Source organism: Arachis ipaensis, chromosome B5 (assembly GCF_059453495.1).
Source record: "Arachis ipaensis isolate K30076 ecotype BB chromosome B5, ASM5945349v1, whole genome shotgun sequence".
Taxonomy (NCBI): Eukaryota; Viridiplantae; Streptophyta; class Magnoliopsida; order Fabales; family Fabaceae; genus Arachis; species Arachis ipaensis.
The window spans coordinates 20,633,930-20,651,132 of NC_142440.1; the positions used below are offsets into that span (position 1 = coordinate 20,633,930).

General features: G+C 35.7%; 1 protein-coding gene and 1 pseudogene across 1 annotated transcript; both read left to right on the plus strand.

The window, feature by feature from the left end:
* The first annotated feature begins 1,069 nt into the window (after positions 1-1,069).
* On the plus strand, positions 1,070-2,331 carry LOC107643262 (2-hydroxyisoflavanone dehydratase). Its single transcript, XM_016346857.3, has one exon. It carries the CDS (start codon positions 1,177-1,179, stop codon positions 2,158-2,160), a length of 984 nt encoding a protein of 327 aa, XP_016202343.1. The 5' UTR covers positions 1,070-1,176; the 3' UTR covers positions 2,161-2,331.
* Positions 2,332-14,961: 12,630 nt separating this feature from the next.
* Positions 14,962-16,265, plus strand: LOC148563552 (uncharacterized; annotated as a pseudogene).
* Positions 16,266-17,203: the final 938 nt, after the last annotated feature.

The following is a 17,203-nucleotide window of genomic DNA, read 5'->3' on the forward strand; positions in this document are numbered from 1 at the left end:
CTCAGTGAGCGTCTGGAGGTCTCTATGCAAGCGAAGATATCGCTTTTGGGGATATTATATTTTGGTTTTAGGCTATGTATTTATGTATATAAATTCTTCGCATGATTATGTTGTATTTTTCCCTCTTAGAGGTTGCTTTTGGAGAAACGGGTGTTTTATTTCTGATCTGGGATAACTTTGGAGCTATGTATATATCTATATATGAATACTCCAGCCGGCCTTGATTTCACAAGTCGAGTATGGAGTTTGATATTTTGTATCTGTTGGTTTTCTGTTTTTTATGTATAAATGCTTTATCCCTCCTTTTATCTGATTATCCTTTTACATGTACGATGCGCTTTATTTTTTGCGGTTTTCGCTTAAACTTTTCTTCAAAACTCTTAGTTACGAATTTCTTCAACTATATATATATATTACCTTAGAGGTCGTAATACCTCACCACCTCTATTTTATGGTTTAAGTGTAAAACTCTACGTAGTAGGGTATTACATATTACACTGAAGGCTAGAATTTTTTTTTCGGGCCACATTTAGAGATTAGTAAGAGATTGAGTTTGGACTTAGGCAAAAGCTTAGGAGTAGATTTTTTTAGAGACCTAATTATATTTTTAAATGTTTAGATATTTAAATGTCTGTGAAATAAAAAATCAAAAACGTATTTATTTTTTTTCAAAAAATTTTAACATAATTCGGTTCAGGTTATGTAAATCGATCAAATCTGATAATTATAATATGGATAATTGAATTTATTATTATTACTATAATAAATCGATTTTATTTTTATTCTTATTTATTTAAAAATAAATTATTAACTGATTTAATAAATATATCGAATAACAACATAACACATGTAATGTCTTAAAAAAAGGAAAATTATATGTAAACAATGAAAATATTAAACAATGTGAACAATAGATATATTGAATGTTCATTTTACTAGGAATACGGATGGTTATTCTAATATTAAAATTTAGATAAATAATTTAGAGGTGTAGTATATTTTTATTTGATTAATAGTTATTCATATTGTTCAAGAAAGTCATTGATTAGTTAGCATAACCATAAAAAATACATTCTTTTGTGTCTTTATCAAAAGTGGTCCCATATAATATACCTCAACATTAACAATAACCAATCCTTGTTCACCACCAACTACACTGACTTTTCCTATTGGCTCATGGCTGCAATGGTTTCTATTTCCGTAGCCAAGGCTGATGACGAAGAGGTTACCATTCATATCCCAAACCTTGTGAAGGTTTTCAAGGACGGGTCCATTGAGCGCCTCCAAAACTCTCCACTTGTTCCACCTTCGACTCTTGGATCAGTTTCTTCCAAAGACGTCGTCATCTCCAACAACCCCTCCATCTCCGCGCGTCTATACCTTCCAACAAAGCTCATCCACCACCACGACGCCCACAAAGTCCCCATCTTGGTGTACTTCCACGGCGGAGCCTTCTTCTTTGAATCTGCATTCAACGAGCGCCACCACAACTACTTCAACTTGTTCCTCTCCAAAGCAGAAGCAGACATCTTAGTTGTCTCTGTTGACTACAGGCTGGCACCGGAGATCCCTCTCCCCGCAGCATATCATGATTGCTGGCAAGCACTCAAATGGGTGGCTTCCAATGATTATGATCCATGGATCCTCAACCATGGCGATTTCCAAAGAGTGTTCCTCGGCGGCGACAGTGCCGGTGCTAACCTTGTTCACAACGTTGCTTTGCGTGCTGGTGCTGAAGCTCTACCTAACGGGGTCAAAGTGTTGGGTGCTTTTCTCTCTCAGCCATACTTCTTGAGCACAAAACCCATCGGATCTGAAGCAGTGGAAGGGCACGAGGAGAGTCCACCGTATGTGGTGTGGGGTTTGGTGTATCCGAATGCGCCCGGCGGGTTGGATAACCCACTGATCAATCCCTTGGCCCCTGAGGCTCCCAGCTTGGCTACTCTTGGGTGCTCCAAGATAATAGTTTGCGTTGCTGAAAAGGATTCATTAAGGGACAGAGGGGTTTGGTACTATCAAGCTGTTAAGAACAGTGGGTGGCATGGTCATCTGGAACTCTACGAAGCTGAACACGAGGACCATGTTTTTAACATTCACACTCCCGAATCCGAAAATGCTTTGAAACTCATGAAACGCTTGGCTCACTTTATCCTTCACTGAATCTTATAACGTGTCTTCTTCTTCTTAGTTACATATTACAAGCAGGCTACTGAAAATTAAAATTAAGGGATGTATTGCAATTTGTGTGCTAGTGAGTAATTTTGCATTTGCCAAAGTTTCTTTCATAATACGCGATAATTAAAGTGATGGGTATGCAAGTTCTTGCCTTAAGTGTTGGTGTCTAATGTCTATACCTCTCAACGCAATTCTCCGTTTGAATTTTCAACTATGTTTATTTTCTCTTTACATGCAAGTTTGTGGTGGTTGTAGTCATGAAATCTAATTATCTAATGGGATGCTTTCATAAAAATAAAAACGTGTAAAATATCTTTTTGTAAACTTTACGTGTTACATTATTATTGAACGTATTAATGAACTGGTTATTTTTGAATTTTTTAACAAATTAGAATAAAATCGATTTTTTATAATAATAACAATAAATCCAATTTTCCTTTTAAAAATTTAATTGTATTTTTAAAATTTTAGAAATTTAAATATTTGCAAAACAAAAAATTAAAAATATATTTATTTTTTTATCAAAAAATTAAAGATATCCAATTTAAATTGTGTAATTCAATCTGATCAAATTGAATCTAATAATTATAATGCAGACAATTGAATTTATTATTATTTTTATAATAAACTAATTTTATTCTAATTTATTAAAAAATAAATTATTAACCGACAAAAATATCTAATAATAATATAATACATATAGACGTCTTAAAAAAAAACCACTTTTAGTATTTTTATTAAAGCGGTCTCCTTATCTAATAATAATAATAGAAACAATGAGAATATTACACCCTTATCTGAAGGATGATGGGTCTATGATTAATAATATTTGGTTCTGATCCCCTGGGCCCCGCCCTAAAGTTTTTATCTTTTTCCTCCTTCGCCACAACAAACATGAGTTGCGCTTGCATCCGACATAAATTTATTTCTGCGTTTTTAATACCAAAATACTAATTATTATTAAATTTACATATTATATATAACTATCTTTAAAAAATTTTAAAAATTTATTATTTTTTATAATCATCTTTAATCATTAATTTAATTTTTTAATTTAATAATATATTTTTAATTTATATTTTTAAATATTAATAATTAATTAATGACAACAACAAATAAATTTTAATAATCGTGTGAATATTTCTCAAAAAAAGCTCAGCTTAACAAAGAAAAGATATTTGAGTTGAAGAAGACGACTCATTGAAAAGACGTGATAAAAAAAAAAAAAAAAACCACCATTAAAAGGAAAACTTTAGCTTGCTGAATTTGACTTGCAATTTTCTGAAAGTCAATTTTGCAGAAAAAGGGTTTATCCTGGGTAGGAATTCGGCAGATCTTGCGTGTCACTGCCACGTTTTGCACTTAACAATAATAAGTTTTGCAATCCCTCTAAAAATAATAAGTTTTGCAATCCCTTTGAAGATTTGTACCAAAGTACATTAACTATTTAATCAAATGAATAATAAGATCAGACTGGTGTTAATTATATTATCATTTTACACTTGACAAAGAGAAAAACTTCCTTTTAAATATATATTTTTTAAGTTAAACACAAAGAAGGAAGCTGAAAGCTAAGTGGAAAGATATCTATCTATATATGACAACAATAGTAACTCCCTTCAATAATGTTTAAAAAGAGCCGGTTGTTACTTCTAATTAGGTAGTTACCGCAAGCAGCGGCAAATATATATGTGAGCCGTTATACATACATGCGAAACTTGTATTACAAATCAAAATTTGATTGCACCATTTTACTGCTCCCACATTTTGTGCTTCATTACGCTTTCTCCTGCATACTATCATCCTCGCTTGCTTCCCTTTGCATATAGTCTCATCAGTTCAGAATCAAACAGATCGCTCGATTACATTTTTAAAGGCAAGATTTGTGGGCTAGCCAACTTACTAAGTACATGTTTTCTTTTCTGTTGTTTACTTTTGCTGACCGACCAAACACTACTTTCCATTGTTTGATCTTCCTGTTTTACTCCTTTTTGGATTTTTCAAACCGATTATCATGCCACTTAAAAATATAAATTCAAAATACGTCTTTCCACGCTATTCATTTGTAATTCACCCCATTTATGATTTTTGTGTCACTTTATTTGGCCTGCAGTTTATTCTTTTCTTTGTCGCTTTACCTTAATACTATATATTATTGGAAACTGTATTATTATGTTAACATACATTATTATAGATTATACTCATCATAGTTTATTATATAATTTACCCTGTAGTCCTGTACAATGTTGGCTTAGTCAAATTATTTAAACTTCAGAGTACGTGTGTCCAACTTTTCATGCGTTTAAAGGAAGGAAGATGGAAAACAATAATAAAGATTGTTATCGTTTAATTGAATATTTAATATTTTCAAGTTTTATCCCCAATTTCAAGAAGAATAAAGGCTTCTGCCTTCTGGTGTTCCTGCATGTTGTAGGTCTGATTGCAATGGCAATGGATGGTGTGGAGTGGAACTTCCTTAAAGGACCTATTTCAATAAAGTTATGGCTTCTTAGTCAGAACACCAGAGACGAGATTGTGAAGCGAATAACCAAGCACCTGAGCACTAATAAGTCTATTTTCACGCAGAATTTTGGGACATTGGATATGGAAAAGGCCATGAAGAAGGCCAAAGGAATTGAAGATGCGTCTTTTGCCATAGCAAGCCTTCACCATGAGACACAACCTGATGGTGATGGAAGTTATGCAGTCAAGCTTTATGCCAAACAATGTAGTAAGCTTGAACTAGAGCTTCTGACAACACTATCTTGCAAAAGTAGTAAGTGGTGACACTGAGACTTGATGAATCTGACTTTATTGCTGGAAGACCACAATTGCTGAAGGAGAACTCGAATCCAAGATGAAGCAACTTCAACTCTCTGCTTCGCAATCGTGTTTCTACAATACTTTCTTTAATTTGTACTACTTTTAATGTTATCGGCTGTTTCCATGTTTACTTTGTTTGTTATCTTTTTCGGTGTTTATAATTTCATAAGATTGTAGTATTTGCAGTTCCAACCCTTTAATCTTATCTGATAAATTATTAAATTAGTGTAGAAATGGATATCTAGAGTTTCAGTGTAACTGGTAAATATGCTAGTATGCACTATGCAATGACCCAAAAGACTCTTATTACAATATTATGGGACCTTCAACTCTGTTTTGTCAATTTTGTATAGGAAAATTCTATGATGTTGACGGTAAAAATCACAATGTGATGCTATCACTAGGTGTCGCACAATAAGGTAGTAATTAATAATGACGAGAATATGAGATTATAATTTGTATGAATAAATCAGAAAAATCTTTAATTTGTCAAAACTCATTTTAGCTTATTAGTCTAAGATGTCATGATTGAAATTAATTAAAAAAAATTTGAGTGTACAGAGAAGGTAAAAGTTGAACACTAAAATTAAGTTGGGACTTAGGAGTATAAGATTTTAATCAACTGAATTAATTTTATTCGTTTACTATCGATTCTTTTATGAAACATGTTAGAAATAGCCCCATTGACAAAGAAAAGATCCACTATTGGGCGATAATTTATCTTGAACCATCAAGTTCGTTCACCATTATCTTGGGTTGTATGCTTTGCCACTCTCTATGTTAAATGTTTGTGATTTTATTTTGACCACGTAAGATATAAGTCTTATTAATTACATGCTTAACTTGCACATATTACTCTAAAAATATCTAAGTCTAAGACGTTCCTTATCTTTAATTAATTCTTTATATATCCACATACATTATCATAAAGTATATATTTTAATATAGAATATATAGTTAAATAAAATTTTAAAAAATTTTGTATCGAATATTTTTGTTTTTAAAAAATTTATTATATTGAAATCTTTAAATTTTATAAAAATAAAATATATAAATTTCTATTATAATATGAATGATCATTGACCACCAACCACCAACCATTCCTCCAATTGAATTTACTTAGATGGTACAAAATTTTAATAGTGGAGGTGCAAAAAGTTTCAAAGTTGGACTCACCTTTATGAAGCTATGAAAAGAGAATATTTCTACATGTATAAATAGAGAAGATGTGGCATATGAATTACACACTACAATCAATAATAATTTTCACTCTTTTACTATTTCTCTCTGTGGATCTTTTGAGTTACAATATACTAATAAATATATAGATTACTTATATTATACTGAAATAATTATATTAGTAAATATCAATATTCCACTCTTTTATTTATGTTTCTTTATTTTATATTATATCTTCCTTATTTATTTATTTATTTTACAATATGTTATCAGTATGAGACTCTGATCAAATTTTAGGAAGACTCAGGTAACAAATTCTTATTATATCGAAACTCTCTCATCTTGAATTTAATGCTCTTGATATATCTGGAAACAACTATTTATCATGGATACTAGATGCTGAAATCCATTTTGATTCAATCTTGGAGATACCATTAAAGCTAAAAATAATACATCGCAGAAAGATAAAGGCAAAGCCATGATTTTCTTTCGTCGTCATCTTGACGAAGGATTGAAAAATGAATATCTCACATTAAAAGATTCTGCAGATCTGTGGAAAGACCTTGAAAAAAGGTACAATCATCAAAAGACGGTAATACTTCCTCAAGCCCGATATGAATGGACGCACTTGTGTTTACAGGATTTTAAATCCATAAATGAATATAATTTAGCAATGTTTCGAATCACCTCATGAATGAAATTATGCGGGGAAAAGATAACTGATAATGACATGTTAGAGAAAACTTTCTCGACCTTCCATGCCTCAAATGTGCTCCTGCAACAGCAGTATCGAGAAAAAAGATTTAAAAAATATTTTGAGTTAATTTCTTACCTTCTTGTTGCTGAACGCAACAATGAATTACTTTTAAGAAATCATGAATAGCGCCCACCTGGCACCACCCCATTTTCTAAAGCACATGCAACAAATCATTACCCTAGAAGAGGTAAATGGCAAGGTTTTGATAACAAGAAAAATTATGGAAGGAAGAAGAATTATATTCATAAGAAATTATCTCACCAGAAGTGGGATAAAGAAAGAAACAATGGGCAAAATAAATCAACAGAGGATAAGTGTTTCCGTTGTGGTGGAAAGGGCCATTGGTCGCGTACCTATCGTACCCCAAGGCACCTAGTCGATCTTTATCAAGCATCTTTGAAAAAGGTTGACAAAGGAAAGGAAACAAATTTTTTTTCAAATGTTGCTGAAAATTCCACCACTCATTATGATGTATCTGATTTCTTTGAGGATCCTAAAGGAAATATTGGTCATTTGATCAATGATGGAATAGTTTAATATGTGAGATTGTTAAGTATTCATGTAAATAAATAATGTAAAAAACTTATTGTTAAATTTTATTTTCTATGTATTTAAGTTTCAAATATGATGTATATAAATAATGAAATATTTATATTTATGTTTAAGAACTTTAAAATCATTAAATGTGTCAAGTTTTAAAAATAATAATAATAAGGGTTAAGTACGATTTTGGTCCCTAAGTAGAGGTTGAAAATTTATTTCGTCTCCAGCCTTTTTTTCGCTATAAAATGGTCCCGAAGGTTTCAGTTTGTTTTAAAATCGTCTTTTTTACTAAATTTTTTATTTTTATTACCAAATTACCCCTAACTAAAAAAATTATAAAAAAAATAAAATAAAATAAAATAAAAAAAGAAAGGGACGGGGAGAAAGAGAAACGGAAAGGTCGCCGCTCCACACCGCCGCCATCGCTGCTCCTTTCTTCCTCAACACATACACAGCGCTGCCGAGAAGAGAGGAACGAAGCCCTCCAGAGCGCCGCTGACCACCACAGCGCCCTTCTCGTGGTGATTTGTACCCCGCCAACACCGCATCGCCGTTCACCGCCGCAGCCCCTCCTCCCCCACCACCGCCGCAACCTTTCCCTTCTGTTTTAATTTTTTATTCTTTTTTCTTTAATTTTTCAGATTTAAATGATTCCATTGTTGTTGTTGTTGTTGATGCTTCTGGTTGTTTCTGTTTGTTCCTTTTATTTCATTGTTGTTTTTGATGCTTTGATTGCTTCTGCTTCTGCCTGCTTCTGTTTTTGCTTCTGCCTGTGTTTGTGCTTCTGCTTCTACTTCTGGTTAATGTTGAGGAAAAAGAGGGGAGGGAGGGGTGTTTTTGTCCGAAGGACGATTTTAAAACAAACTGAAACCTTCAGAACCATTTTGTAGCGAAAAAAGGCCAAGGACGAAATAAATTTTTGACCTCTATGTTAGGGACCAAAATCATACTTAACCCTAATAATAATAATAGTGATAATAATAGAATTTTAGTATATGATATTATGTATAGCATTTCTTAGAAAAATAATTCCAATCAAGAATTCAATTTAATTGTGCATGTACTACTACTTATTTTATTATTATTATTTGTCTTTGAAGAAAATGGCAAGGATATATAATGAAGATGTATGCCTTGCGGATAGTGCAAGTTCGCACACCATTCTCAAAAGTAATATATACTTTACCCATCTTGTGCCAAAAGAAGAATATGTTAATACTATTATTGGCTCAGGCAATGTGATAGAAGGCTCCGGAAGAGCTATAATTTTATTTTTCGAAGGAACAAAATTCATAATAAATAATGCACTATTATCTACTAAGTCTCTAAGGAACTTATTGAGTTTTAAAGATATTCGCCGAAATGGATATCATATTGAAATAATGAATGAGGAAAATCATGAGTATTTATGTATCACAACTCATGATTCAAATAAAAAGGTTATATTGGAAAAGTTACCCTCACTTTCATCTGGGTTATATTACACCAAGATTAGTGCAATTGAATCACATGCCATTGTAAACCAGAAGTTTACTAGCCCAAATGAATTCATAACTTGGCATGATCGATTGGGTCATCCGGGAACAACCATGATGTGGAGAATTATTGAAAACTCCCATAAACATTCACTAAAGAACTAGAAGATTTTTAAATCTAGTAAATTTTGTTGTACTTTATGTTCTCAGGGAAAGTTAATTTTAAGGCCATCACCAGTATTGGATTTGGATCCCCTGAATTCCTAGAAAGGATTCAAGGCGATATATGTGGACCTATTCATCTACCATGTGGATCTTTTAGATATTTTATGGTTCTAATAGACGCATCTTCGAGATGGTCACATGTGTGCTTATTGTCTTCTCGCAACTTGGCGTTTCCGATATTACTTTCTCAAATTATTCGATTAAAAGCACAGTTTCTAGAAAATTTAATCAAAGTAATTCGTCTTGATAATACTAGTGAATTTACTTCCCAAGCCTTTGATGCTTATTGTATGGCTAATGGAATAAGTGTTGAATATCTAGTAGCTCATGTTCACACACAAAATGGGTTAGCAGAATCACTTATTAAACGTCTCCAATTAATTGCTAGACCCTTACTTATGAGAATAAATCTCCCAACTTCGGCTTGGGGCATGCTATTTTACATGCCGCAGCACTTATTCGTTTGAGGCCAACGAGTTACCATCAGTTCTCTCCTATGCAATCATCTTCTGGCCAGCAGCCAAATATTTTCCATTTAAGAATATTTGGGTGTGCAATATATGTTTCCATTGTACCACCTTCTCGCACCAAAATGGGACCCCAAAGAAAATTGAAAATATATGTTGGATATGATTCTCCCTCTATAGTAAGGTATCTTGAGATACAAATTAGGGATGTATTTAAAACCCGATTTGTGGATTGTCATTTTGATGAATCAAAATTTTCAACATTAGGGGAAGAGAATAAGCTTCCTAAAAAGGAACTTAATTGGAATGTATCATCCTTAATCCATTTAGATCCTCGATCAGGGCAATGTGAACTAGAAGTTCAAAAAAATTATATACTTTCAAAGAATGCAAATGAATTGCCTGATGCATTTTCCGATACAAAGAGGATAACCAAATCTTATATACCAGCGGAAAATGTCCCAATTCAAATTGATGTCCCAGTTGGGCTAATAGCCACTGAAACGAATTCACGCCAGAAGCGTGGCAGGCCTGTCGGTTCCAAAGACAAAAATCTTTGAAAGAGAAAAGAGGTAAATTATATTCCTATTAAAAAAGACATAGTAAAGACATCTGCAGTTATCTAAAATTTTGATATAGTTTTAACGCCAGAAGACGTTCAGGTACCTGAAAATTGTGAAAATGACGAGATCTTGATAAATTATGTCTTTACAAAAGAAAAATGGGACCGAAATAAGACAATTGTCAATGAAATATTTGCATATAATGTGGCATTAAATATCATGCATGAAAGTAAGGATCTTGAGCCAAGAACACTGGGTTAAGGGGCTTTGTAGAGTTGTTTGTGGTCCACGATGTGGGTGATGCAGAGCCGTTCCCGGAAGTGGGTTACATTGACATTGCGGGAGTAGCTGAAGAGGGGATAAATGTTGGGCTTGGCTTGGTTGTTTTCGAAGGGCACGGGGCTGAGGCAACAGAGGCAAGTGGGGAACCTAATAAGGGAACCGAGGATGGAGATGAGTTTCGAGTAGATGGAAGTGGAACTAGTGATGAAGATAGTGAGGACCCCGAGTATATGCCATCCGATGAGGAGGGGGACAGTGCAGGAGACGTTCACTTCATTGATAGTGAGGAGGAGTATGAGTACGATAGTGAATTTGATGAGAATAATTCTGTGCCTAAGGAAGCTACTGCTGGTAAGGGAAAGGGGGTTGGGATAAGTCAGTTTAGTGATGAGGATGGAGCAGATAGTGATGAGTTGGAGATAGACCATATGATTGGTGGAGATGAGGGGGATGATGAGGGGGATGATGATGATGCCGAGGATGATGCCGATGATGTATCAGATTGTGGGGGTCAAAGGTTTCTAGTTCATAAAGCTTTGAAGGATATGAGCAGCTATAGATAGGAGGTAGGAACACTTTATGCATCCAGACAAGAATTTAAGGACACTGTGTTGGCTTATGTGGTTCATACGGCTAGGAGCATCAAATTTAAGTAGTGTGACTTGGTGAGGGTTAGAGCTGTTTGTCAGAAGGATTTTCCATTCTGGCTCTATACACATAGGGTTGGGGATGAATCCACGTGGTAGTTAAGAAACATGAACCTGCAGCACACCTGCATGCAAACACATAGGATTGGCATACTACACACTAAGTGGCTTGGAGCCCAATTTAAGAAGAAGGTAGAGTCTAATCCTAGAATTAAAATAAAGGTGTTACAAGCAAAGGCACACAAGAAATGGAATGTAACTGTGACCAAGTCCATGGCAGCCAAATCAAAGCAAGAGGCACTAAGTCAGATTCAGAGTGCATTTAGGGAGTAGTATAAAAGGATTAATGATTACTGTGCTGAGCTTCTAAGGGCAAATTCAGGTTCATCGGTCAGCCTGAAAGTGATTCGGAGCCCAGATTTTTCCTAGGAGGTCCAGAACCCAAAATTGATGAATTATTGTGTATTCTAGAGACTGTATGTCTACTTTGATGCATGCAAGAAGAGCTTCCAACATTGCAGACCCTTTATCAGTTTGGACGGGTGTTTCTTGAAGACTCCTCAAGGTGGCCAGTTATTGAATACAATAGGAAGAGACCCCAATGATCAGATCCTTCCGATTGCTTATGCGGTGGTTGAAGCTGAGACAAAGGACTCCTGAGTTTGGTTTCTGAGACATCTATCTGATGATTTGGGTGCTGAGAAAATTGGAAGATGCACATTCATGTCGAATCAGTAGAAGGTGAACATTAATTTGATAATGGTTTTTTTATTTTATGAATTATTGTGAACACTATACTAACTTGCAAGCTCACCTTTCTACTGCAGGGCTTGTTACCAGCTTTTGAAGAAGTCATTCCAGGGGGTTGACAACTGATACTGCGTGAGGCATCTGTATAACAATTTCAGAAAGAAATTCCCTGGATTGGAGCTAAAGAATCAAATGTGGAGATGTGCAAAGTCAACACACTGAAAAGATTGGGAGAAGGAGATGAAGTCACTGAGGCTCAAGAATGAGGGTGCATTTCGGCACTTAAACAGCATTTCACGCAGGTTCTGGTCCCGTTCTCGCTTTTCATTTCAGTCAAAATGTGACTCCCTTGTTAACATGAGATGAGAGTTTTAATGCTGTCATAGTTAAGGCTAGAGAAAAATAAATTGTGACTATGTTAGAGGACATTAGGGTCTATGTAATGACTAGATGGGCTGCCAATAGAGATAGAATTCAACTGTACTAGGGTAACATCATGCCAACAATTAGGAAAAAGTTAGAGAAAAGGGCAAAGTATGCTAGGGACTGGAGGCCATTTTGGTCAGCTGCTAGTAAGTATGAGGTGATGTGTGGGTTAGACAAATTTGTTGTGGATCTGTCTGCTGGTGAATGTTCCTACAGGAGGTGGCGGATGAGCGGGTTACCCTATCCTCATGCCATTAGCTGCATAACCTTCAAGGGGTTGGACATGGAGTCATTTATGGATGACCATTACAAAAAGGATGCTTACCTGAGGTGCTACTAGGAAGTGATACATTCTCTTAACAGACCAGATCTGTGAGAGAGAACCCAGTATGATGATGTCATGCCACCACCATATAGAAGGCCAAGTCACCGACCAGTTAAGAAAAGGAAGCGAAGACCTGGGAATGAGGATAATAGAAGCCAAACTCACCTCTCCTGTAGGGGCCAAATACAGAGATGCTCTAATTGTGATGCTTTAGGTCACAAGAAATCAGGTTGCACAAAGCTTAAGAAAAAGGTATGTGGCTCACTGTTATAGGGTTCAGTTTGGTATATATTAAATTGTGATAAAAATATTACCAATTTTTTATTTTCCTCATAGGTCCAACCTGCAACTCAACAAGCTGGCAAGGGTCCTAAGAGAGGTATGAAGGTTGCAAGCTCACAACCCCCTGGCCAAACAGTTCAAAGAGGGAAACTTAGCAGGACTTCATGCTCTCAGCCCAACCCTGCAACATCTCAGCCCAACCCTGCAACAACTCAGCCCAAGAAACCAGCAATCAGGTCCAGGAAGTCAGCAGCTAAGCCCATTGATCATTCAACTCAGCCCAAGAACTAGGCCAAAAAATCAAGACCTGCACCACCTCAGTCCAACCTTAGAGCTCCTTCAACTCAAACATTGCTTAAAAAGAGCAGTGCAGCAGCATCCTTCACTAGCAAGAAGGACTCACACAGTCAACCAACTCACAGGAAGAGGCATTTTTCTGTTATCCAGACTGGTGCAACTCATATCTCATTGCAGAAACTGAAGCTAATAGCAAAATTGCCTCCTAGTGCATAGGGCAACCTTTAGAAATCATTAGTTTTTTATTTTGGCTGATATGGTTGTTTCATTAGGCCTCAAACAATGTTATTTTGTTATTTTGTTATATGTGGTTAAGTGGTTTCAAGTTTGTTTATGAACACTATTAGCCTGTGTTTTTTTGTTTAAGTGACATCTTTAATTCTGTAATTGGTCTTTTTGACTTATGAATTGTGTTATGAATGACTTGAATTGTCAGTGTTTTAAGGTTCATTGGTCTGCGTTTTATGTCATTACCAGGTGCACATATATCTACTTTAGAGTATTACAACACATATCCTCTGCTTTATGCTTGGAAACCAACATAACACTGTCATTCATACATTCAAACATGTTTACAAAAGATACAGCACAAAAGATCATTGTAACATTAAAAGTTTTCCTATCAAATAACCAAAAGAACAATAAAATCCTAAAATTCATGTTCTAATCATCTGCAATTTAAGTGTATTCCATATGGTTGCCTTAACTTGTGTGGAGTATGCAGCAACAAATACAAAAACCCAATCCACCCGACTACCCCTAAAGTAGCTACAATCCTCAACTTCCATTCGACATCCTTCAACCTTGTCCTCAAGGTTCTAATTTTCTTTCTGCTTCTTGCAATTTCAGAATACTGCTGCGCTCCTCCAGCTTCTGGGTCTACCCACCTAAAGAAATCACAGGCATCATGAACCTATCACAACCCAAAATTCATAAGATGAAAGAAACCCAAATGGAGAAACTCAATCTCATAAAATAGAGGCCAACAAAATACCTCATAGTATATGCAACCCCAAAATCGTCGGCCTGGATTGTCCTTCGTCGTTGAGGTTTGCAGAATCGGCCTCTCCCTGTGCCCACATACCAACTCCTTCGCAGGTGATCGAATTCAACGCGATCTGGAACTCTGGGAAGCCATCGAAGCGGCGTTTCCGACCCCTTCCTCTACTTCGTTGAACCCTAGCGCAGCTTCCTTTCTTTGAGCCTTGCCAACAAGACGATCCTCTCCTCCTTCTTCCACAACGTTCTCTTTTATTATTATTATTATTATTATTATTATTATTATTATTATTATTATTATTATTATTATTATTATTATTATTATTATTATTTGATTAACAAATAGTAATGGATTGTAACGAATTGTCCGTCGAACTATTTTAAAACAAGCATGAACTTTGAGGACGATTTTGTTTGAAAAAAAATTTTGGGACAAAACAAATTTTCGACCTCTACATTAAAAACCAAAATCATACTTAACTCTTTAAATATTATTGGAACTCTTGAAGAGATTCCAATCATTATAAAAACTCTAAAAGAAGAGTTTGAGATGAAAAGTTTTAAAAAAACTAAATTTTGTATCGACCTGCACATCGAACACGTACAAAGAATGAGATTTTTATTTATCAAACAACATACACATAAAACATATTAGGACTTCGGCTGCTCACACCAGCCAAAATGAAACTACCATCCCCATTCCCCAGCTTCGTGTCCGAGTTGCGAGCCACCTTCCTCACTCGTGATTTGACCGAGTCGAACGTGCCTTGCTTGAGAGGGAATCACGCCTCGTCGCGGCAATTCAAGAGAAGGATCAGGAAATCGCCTCCCTCAAAGTGAAAGACAGTATCCACAGCTTGGATAAGTTGAACCTCCAATCGCAGCTCAAGGAGTTCAGAAATGGAGGATCAAAGGTCTTCGTTGAGGTTAAGAAGGAGGAGAATGTTGATTCTGATTCGAGCGATGCATTGTTTTGAGATGGAGAACCAATTGGAAAAAGAGAAGGGTGTGAGTGAGTCTCTTAGGGATAGGAACATGCAGTTGGAATTTGAAAAGTCTGAGCTCTTGGGAGAGAAGAAGAAATGGGATGATCAAAGATGTGTTGTTGATGATCTTAAGAACAGGAACATCGAATTGGAAGATGAAAAGTGTGGGTTATTGGAGGAGAAGAAGAAACGGGATGATGCTAAGGGTGGGATTGATGGGTTGAGGGAGGAGTAGAGACATGGTGCCGATGAGGCATCGGTTGAGTATTGGAAGAGGAAGTTCATTGAATTGAGTGAGAGGGTTTCGAGGTTGGAGAGAGAGACTACAGAGGATGAGAAGCAAATATCTTTGGATGATGATGGAAGTGGTGGTATTGTTGGCGATGACGGTAATGGGAGCAACAGTGAAGAGAATAAAACGGGTGTTGAGAAAGATGCTTTGGAAAGGAATGAAAATGTTGGTCTTTCTTCAAGGGATTCGGCTACACTAATCATACCAAGCAAAGATGGTGCTGGTGTTACTGCTGCTTCAGGTAATTGGATATATAATCTTGATTTTAATTGGAAATTTACTGAATTGGTAGAACTTGATGGAATGCATGTAATTTGCAAAGCTTTGTGGATAGTGTTTGGTATAATTTATAGGAAGAATCTATTTGTATATCCTTTTTTGTTTCATCTTTTTTTTTTCCTTGAAAAAAATGGTGGAAAATTTTACTAAAGAAAGTTGAGAACCTTGTAGGGTATAAAATCCGAGGGTCAAAATTGAGTGTTCATATAGCGATACTAATTTTTTGTGTGAGGTTTAGGTCATGACTGTGATTTGTTTTGTAAAAAGTAAAACAATGACGTTTTTGGTGATTCATTTTGTCAATATGAAACATAGAGCTATATCAATTGATGATTGTTTTTTCTTTTGTATTTTGGGAATTTCATGTTGTAACTTAACCCTGTAATTGAGATAATTCAAAGAAGGGAAAGTAAAGGGAAGGTTTAGATATTAAGGAAGGAGAGTCTAGTTAATTATTTGCATCATGGTTCTTTTGATATTAGATTTTTTATGAACAAGAGGGTCGAGGACCCAAAACTAACTATAACCCCTTACAAAAGAAATACCCGAACAATCATGTGCCAACAAATGGAGGATGTCAGGAGGAGCAGCATCAAAGAGGTGGACACCAAAAGGCAACTCATGTCCTTTCTTGGCAAGATGATCCGCTACAAAATTTGCTTCGCGAAGAGTATGGGACCATTGAATATTAGGAATACGACATGCTAACATGCAGATATCAGCAACCAGAGGAGCACAAGGATGGGAATCAGGACACCCTTTCTTGATGAAGTTTAAAGCCGAGATAGAATTTGACTCCACAATGATGTTCGTGATATTATTAGCAGTCGTAACTTGTAAGCCATGAATAATACCCCAGAGCTCTGCTTGCATTATAGAGCAGCTCCCCAAATTGCAAGTGAACTCCTTCAAAAAGTGACCAAGATGGTTTCTAATAGCACCACCACAAGCAGCACCATTTGAGTGAGAAACAAATGAACCGTCCACATTGAGCTTGAGACCGCCCTCTATAGGAGGAAACCAGCGAACCAATTTGCTTTCTTTTGGAGCATTAGATTGTGAATGTTGAAGCTTATTGATAAGTTTATTGAACTCACTATGATGTACCCTCACTTGAACCAGCCGCACAGAGGCTGGGGTATTATCATTATCAAAAACAAACTTATTACGAAAATACCATAGGGAGGAGATAGTAACTCCAAAGAGACAAGGACAATCTCCTTTCCAGGTAAGATTTAGCATCAACCAGTCGTAAAGGTTCAGATTGAAGAAACTCACAAGACCAATGTTACGTAAAAGGGGAACCCAGATTCTCCTAGCAAACTGACAATCGTGGAGGACATGAATGATGGATTCGTCACAAGTGTTGCAACGCGGACAGGTTGCAGTATTGGAAAGGTGACATCGGGTTCTTTCTGTAACACCCTACTA

Excerpts from the sequence above, each read along its gene's own strand:
- LOC107643262 (XM_016346857.3), top strand. The coding sequence starts at position 1,177 with ATGGCTGCAATGGTTTCTATTTCCGTAGCCAAGGCTGATGACGAAGAG.